General features: G+C 48.9%; 1 protein-coding gene across 1 annotated transcript; it reads right to left on the reverse strand.

Moving 5' to 3' along the window:
- Positions 1 to 4,498: 4,498 nt before the first annotated feature.
- LOC122047109 (scarecrow-like protein 23) lies at positions 4,499 to 6,595 on the reverse strand. The gene has a single exon (XM_042608163.1). It carries the CDS (start codon positions 6,520 to 6,522, stop codon positions 5,098 to 5,100), a length of 1,425 nt encoding a protein of 474 aa, XP_042464097.1. The 5' UTR covers positions 6,523 to 6,595; the 3' UTR covers positions 4,499 to 5,097.
- Positions 6,596 to 7,383: the final 788 nt, after the last annotated feature.

Here is a 7,383-nt window from a genome sequence, read left to right on the forward strand (position 1 = left end):
CGAACACTTTCTTGAAGACGATGTTGACCGAACTCCCTGTGTCAATAAAGATGCGGTGAATAGTGTAGTTTGCTATTACTGCTCGGATGATGAGGGCGTCGTTGTGCGGCACTTCGACTCCCTCGAGGTCACCAGGACCAAAGCTGATCGCCGGCCCGCTCGCCTTTTCTTGGCTGCATCCTACAGCATGTATTTCCAGTCGTCGGGCATACGACTTGCGGGCTCGATTGGAATCACCATTGGTCGGCCCACCAGCGATGATGTTGATTTCCCCCCGAGCGATATTGCTTCTGTTTTCTTCCTCCCGAGCCGACGGTCTAACTTGCTCATGGGGGACTCGAAGGTTGGCCCTTGGCTGGTGATGTTGCTGCTGATGATGTTGCAGCTCGGGTGAACGCCTAAATGCTCGCCGCTCGGCGTCCTGATGATGGGCTTGCCTGTCCGGTGAAGGTGACCGATGGCGATAGATCCTCGGCTCTGGTTGGTTGACCGGGGGGAGACTCCGACAGTCCCGAGTGTTATGGGTGGCTGATAGATGGATTTTGCAAAACATGAGCATCCATACCTTGCCTTTTTGTCGAGGCCGCTCGGCCGCAATGTGCTGCACGGCCGACAACCTAGAATCTTGAGGTGGCCTCATCCCTTCGGCACGTGGTCCTTTTGGCGGTTGATGGTTGATCTGTGTTCTCCGTTCGACTTGGGCTGGGGGCTCGCCCGGTGCTTCCTTTTTTCGGGCCGCTTGTGCTTCCTCCACGTTGATGTACTCACTTGCTTTCTTCATCATGTGGTCATAGTCACGAGGCGGCTTCCTGATGAGCGAGCGAAAGAAGTCCCCATCGACTAAGTCTTGTGTAAAAGCATGCATCATTGTCTCCGATGAGACCGCGGGGATGTCCATAGCTGCTTGGTTGAAGCGCTGGATGTAGGCTCGGAGAGCTTCTTTCGGGCCTTGCTTCATGGAAAAGAGGCTGACGCTAGTCTTCTGATAGCGTCGGCTGCTGGCAAAGTGATGGAGGAATGTCGTTCGGAAATCTCTGAAGCTCTTAATCAATCCGTCCGGCAACCTCCAGAACCAGCGTTGAGCCGAACCGGATAATGTAGTGAGAAAGACTCTACATTTGACTCCGTCGGTGTATTGATGAAGAGTAGCAGCGTTATCGAACTTACCGAGATGGTCGTCCGGATCGGTTGCGCCATTATACTCCCCGATTGATATTGGGGCGTAATGCTTCGGAAGAGGGTCTTGTAAGATCGCCTAAGAGAACTGGCGATTGACCTGCTCGGGATATGACTCTGCACGCGGTGCTTTCCCCTTTTTGGCGTCCCGCACGGGCGCCTCATCGGACGATCCCTGGTTGGCTAGGGCCAACTCCGACGGAGTCTGGAACAATGCCCGATGGAATGGAATGGGGGCGGCCGACGCGTCTCCTGGTGTGCCGGTCTGCCCTTTGTTCTGAGCCCAGGTTGAATATTGTTCCGGTCGGTCCTCCATGGCCGCTCGGCCTCCATAAACCGAGGCGGCCTGTTGCGCTATCCTCTCTGCTTGGGCCTTCTTCGCGGCTCACGCTTGGATTAGTGCTTCGAGCTCCTCGGGAGAGAGAGTTACCATGAGTTGGCGTCCAGCTTCTTCCATCTTCTCGGCTCGGATTCAGGTGTGTTCCCACAGACGTCGCCAATTTGATCCTGTCCGCACACTGAGTCGATGGAAACTGGGGACGTGACGCTCTCTGCTGCTCCCCGGTGATCTTCGCAGCGACGCAGCCTCCGATGAACCTGCAACAAAGTCGGGCCGGGAAGGGGTTCCCGGCGACGACCCTCCGACGCTCATGTCAGGCAATGGCAAGAAGAGGCAGAATAGACACTGTGGCTACAGTAGATAAGGAGAAAAATCCTACCTCCGTCGAAGTCCGGGGGTCTTTATATAGGACCCCGGAGAGGCGCGTGCACGCTTCCCAAGGCATGCACGTTCCTCAAAGCATACCTTGGAATGGCTGTGTCAGAAAAGCATGCTTGATGCCATGCCTTAATTGTCCGAGCATATCTCTGTCATGGCAGCGGAAACTTCCTCCGTATGATCTTTGGTACGACCCGGCCGCCGACCATGCTGCTTGTCGGCGGCAGACGTCTCGAGAATGATATCACTAGCTGCCCCTTTTGTCCTTTTCTAAGCCCTTTGTCTTTAATGGGGCCGGCTGATCACTCGGCCTCCCGGTCGCCTAGGTATACACGCACCTCGGACCGGGTGAGACGACCAATCGGTCACATACTCAGATGGGGCACCGACTAGTTGTTCTGCCGTTCGACCTAGCAGCTCAGCTACTCGGCCTAGCAGTTCCTCTATAAAGGAGCTTGTGAGTGTCGGAAGCTCAACCCGAGGTTGAGCTGTCTTCGTGCCGGCCCGGGGTCTACCTAGGCTGGTCGGCCAGGAGACTCCTCCCTGCTCGGCCGGACCTTTAACTCTCCCGTTCCATTTACTCCTTCCTCTGTGGGCCCCCGATCCTTACCACCGGATCAATATTATTTTGCAACCTTATATTTTATTTCTAGAATTCACGTTACAAATATTGTTATAGTTATGTTGATTGAAAATTATATGAATATCAAGCTTTGAGGATATCATTTTTTGTGCTTGCTGTAAGTACCTTGTGGTAATTTTTGTTGTGACCCTTGGAGGTCGGTAAGAGGGAGATGTGAATAACCTGAAAAAGAAAACAATACCTTTCCCATTCTTTCAACTCAAATTTAAAGCAACAATAATAATAACTTAAATTAATAAATAAAAATATGAGGCACACTATTTACTTGGTTACAACATAGGTGGTTGTTAATCCAAGGGCAATGAAAATCTCTAAAAGATCTCCTTCGTATAGGCGGAGAAGCCTCTTACAATCATTACATACTTAGACAGTTGCTAGGAAAAGAGTACAAGAGTTGATTTGTATTTCTTAGGTTCAGGGGTCATTTTATAGCCCCTGGGAAATTTTATCTGAGGCTGGAAGGTACCTCCAACAGGCTGGAAGGCGTCTCCAGCGAGACACCAAAGGATAAAGTTTTATCCTTTGGCAACAATAATATCAGCCTGGTCGAAGGCGCCTTCCATAGGGCTGGAAGGTGCCTTCGTACTGTTCATTGAAGGAGCCTTCTAGCCATGGAAGATGTCTTCCACAGTGAAGGTGCAGAGGCGCCTTCAACTCCCTTTGAAGGCACCTCCAGCAGCACTCACAACCACCTTTTGCTCTTATGCTGCTCCAATCGCTTGGGTGATCTTGGCCATTCGGGATAGGGCTCACCCGAACCCATTTCCCGATCTTCTCCTTGAGCAGACTTCTGCTCCGGCTTCTCGTCCCTTGGAACGTCGCACACACCCTTCTTGTCCACTGGTGTACTCTTCCGCAACATCTTGTTCCTCGGATGCACCAAGCTCGTGGCTCTCTTCCCGTGCCATCCTTCTCGCTAGCTGCGTCTTCTGCTTGACTTCTTGTGTTTCTAAGCTCCTGCACACTTAGACACAAGGATCAAACATAACAGGACCTAACTTAACCTGGTTGATAACATCAAAATTACCACGGGATTTCAACAATCTCCCCTTTTTTTGATGTGCATCAATCCAGATTCAAGTTAGGGTAAAAAATAATGCAATAAAAGTATTGTAAAGAAATTGTAATAATAACATTTTAGGAACATTAAGTATAATGTTGCAAAAATTCAAAATTTCATAATGTTGCAAAATTCAAAATGTTAAAATTAATTTCAAAATTTTAAAATTTCCCCCTAAAATCTCCTCCTAAACTTGTACCTATTCCTCCCCCTTTAATCACATAAAAAAAAAGGAAAATAGCATACAAAGTTAGAAAGTTTGAAATAAATTTTAGGGAACTTAAAAAATTTAAATAAAGTCATACTTTGTATTCGACAAGAAAGTGTTTTAAAGAAAATATTTTGTCAATTCTAAAAACTCGATTAATCCTTTAAAAAACTTGTTAAATGATTATAACCGTAAATCATTTAACAATTAGTCAATTAAACATTAAATTTAATAATTGGCTTCCAAGCTGTGGCGAGCTACTAGGCCTTCTTGGATATTGGGACAACAACTACTTTCTTAGACAAAGCCTTTTAAATAAATTAATATTTAATTTCCTTTATGATATTTTAACCCTGTTTTAAAAATTTTAGTCCAAGCATGACTTTGTAACCCAATATAAGTTCTTATCTACTTGATTAATTAGAAATTTTGGAGGTATATAACTTCTGGAGATCTTTCTAATTTGACCTTTATAAAATCATAAATATCAATTTATCTTATTATAATTTCTAATTTTTAATTTTAAAATTTGAGATTCAAATTTTGACATAATTAAGATAAATGATTTTATCATAGGCTAGTCACTATCCTAAATACCAGTAGTCAGCCTTCTGCCACAAGAAAACCTAGTGATGAGACTCAACTCTTATTTTATTTTAGCAATAAACAAAGGGACCAAAGACTTGTGGCAACTTCAATAATGGCTGGGTAGATTCTGACAAAGAATGGAGCATCATGAATTCGAGAGGATCCCAATAATTTGAGAATCAATGGAAAGACAACACTAATATAATTGCTTAAAATTCGGAACCACGCAATTTAATATCCTCGCAATTGATCAGCAAACAAACACCACACCACAGACCACACCAGCCAGCCAATGGATCTATCAGATTCCCCAGGTCAATTGATGCTGCCAAAAATTATCACCAAGGAGTGGCTGTGACTTACCAGTTTCAATCCATGATTGGAGCCTGTCCAGAACAGCCATGGTGAGCTATTCCTTTCGTCCCTCTTTCTGTCTTCTTCCTCCAGAATTATGCATGTTCCTCTGTGACTCACCATGGCTCACTAGCAGTTACTGCAGATTGACCCTCCATGGTGAGCAGGGTTTTGACTCACTTCCTCAGTGAACAATTTTTAAGATCTTCACCTTCTTCGTGTTCTAACGAGAAGAGAGGAACAATTTTTAAGATTCTTTGATAGGGAATGATCAGATTGAATGGGGGAGAGATGAATCCGGTGAATTGAGGAATAGGTTTAACCCTCTCTCTCTCTCTCTCTCTCTCTTTTTATGAGATGTGTTGGATTTTTTCGTTTTCTTTGAGGTTGTTGGGCGGCTGCCAGGCGGAGGCGGTGAGCAGAGAGAGGTCCTTCCAGCCGAGCTTCAAGCAGCCGTTCTCCTCGATGAGGGTGTAGCCTTTCCATGGATACATGCCGAGGAGGAGGTTGGCTTGGGCGGCTGGGCTGCCGGCGAGGGACGCGCGGCGGAAGCCGACTTTGCTTAGTTCGTCGCCCCACCGCTCCACCTTCACCTCGCCTGTCCTCTTTGGGCCGCCCACCGCCACGATGTTGCGGATCTCGAGCGCGAGTAGCTGGCGCTCTACGGCGTGTCGCTCGGCGCTCTCCGGAGCCGTTCCGTCGCCGAGGGCGTCGAAGAGGGCCGAGTAGTAATGCAGCGCCTCGACGAAGCGGCCGAGGAAGCCGCCGCGGTGGCAGAGGTCCTGCTCGACGATGGTGATGAGCTTGGGGCGGAGCTGCTTGAGGAAGTGAACCGTGGCGGTGTCGGAGCCGGTCACGTCGTAGAGGCAGTGGTGCATCCAGTGGACGACGGTGGCCTCGCGGTGGTGGCGGGGGGCGAGGAGGGCGGCTGAATTGGCGAGGTGACCGATCTTACCCTCTAAGGGGCGGAACTCGAAGGGAAGGCCAAGCGCCTCGGCGAAATCGGAGAGTCGGCGGCCGGTGGCCTCAAGGAGCTCGATGGAGGATCCAACGCCCGTGAGGCGAAGGGAACGGAGCTTGACGTCGGATCGGGAGGCGAGGATGTGGAAGAGGCCCGGCCACTGGAGTCCCTGCATAATATCGAGGTCGATGACGTGGACGCTGTCCTCGCCGTCGAGGGCTTCGAAGATGGCCTGGTTGGCGGTGAAGTGGGAGAACTTGACGAGGGGAGAGATGGCGTTGTAGTAGTTGAAGGCTTGCGAGATGCGGCGCTGCGTGGCGGCGGCGGCATCGGCGGCTGTGGCAGCGAGCGGGGAGTAAGCGCTAAGGACGGAACTGACGATGCGAGCGCGGAGGGCGTCGGCGAAGTAGGCAGCTACGCGCTCGGGGGAGGAGCCGAAAGGGGAGGCGAGCTCGGAGATCTCGGGCAGGAGGTCGTGGGCCTCGGAGAGCTGGTCGGCGGCGACCGCCTCGGCGCAGCGGAGAAGGAGGCCGAGGAGGCGGAGTCCGCGGGATTCCTCGCCAAGGGAGCCGCCGTCCGAGGCCGACTCCTCGGCGGAAGCGGCGGCGGCGGCGGCTGGAGGTTCGGCCTCCGGTTGCTGGAGGAGCTTCTTGGCTGCGCGGTCGTCGTCGAGGTCGGAGGGGGGCGTGGCGGCGCCGGCGACGGTGGAGGAGGAGGATGAAGGCTCGCGGCCAGGACGCTTGGATCTCATGGAGGAGGAGGAGGAGGCGGCGGCATCATCGAGGGAGGGCCGCGGGCGGAGGCTGTGAAGCATCGGGGCGGGGCGATCACAAAACGGCACGGGACGGTGATTGTAGCGGAAGGAGAGAGTTCATAGCAGTGCGATTTATATTGAAATTGGAAGGAGAAAGGAGAAGAGGAAGAGGGGGATGTTGTTACGGTGTCAAATCGAGTGGGGGATGTTGTTAGTAGTAGCGGCCGCCCGGGCTGCGCTGTCGTCGTCCTTTTTCTCGTTTTCTTCTGTTGCTTGACATGAATTTTATTTTTTTCTTATTTTAATTTATTACGCAACTCATTCGTGTCAAAATATTTTTTGATTTTATATAAAATTTTGAAATTGGGCGACAAAAAGTGTATCATTTTACCTCCACAAAATTCAATAGAAAATTAGAAAATTAAAATTTTCTTTTTTGAGATTCAGTTCGAATCGAATATGCCCTTCCCGTCTTCATAATTGATTGAATGATTCTTACCGTTACACAATGGTCGGGGAGGATATGATTAGTCTTCGTTATTTCTTGCTAAATCATAAATGATTATAGCATTCACAATGAGAATGAGCTCCTTTATTTTTGACAGGAGCTCCTCCATGCTCCTTGCTTTTGTTTTTAAATTAATTTTTTTTTTAATTTTAGTTTTTGTTTTAAAAAAATAAAAACAATAACAGATTGAGGTGTTTTGAAAAAAATTTAGAACTCATAAAGGAGTTGTCGAAATCTTTTTTTTTTTAAGAGTCGAGAGAGATGTATGGGCATTGAGGAAACTCAGCTCCCCCCACTGGATGCCCTTAATGTTACATCAAATGCAAGATGATTCATAAATTCCAGTGGGATTAAATTTTATTTTCTTTCTTTGCCATTGATACTTTTTATTGTTGAGATAATTTTAGAGGAAT

This window comes from Zingiber officinale, chromosome 2B, assembly GCF_018446385.1.
Source record: "Zingiber officinale cultivar Zhangliang chromosome 2B, Zo_v1.1, whole genome shotgun sequence".
In the NCBI taxonomy this organism is placed as follows: Eukaryota; Viridiplantae; Streptophyta; class Magnoliopsida; order Zingiberales; family Zingiberaceae; genus Zingiber; species Zingiber officinale.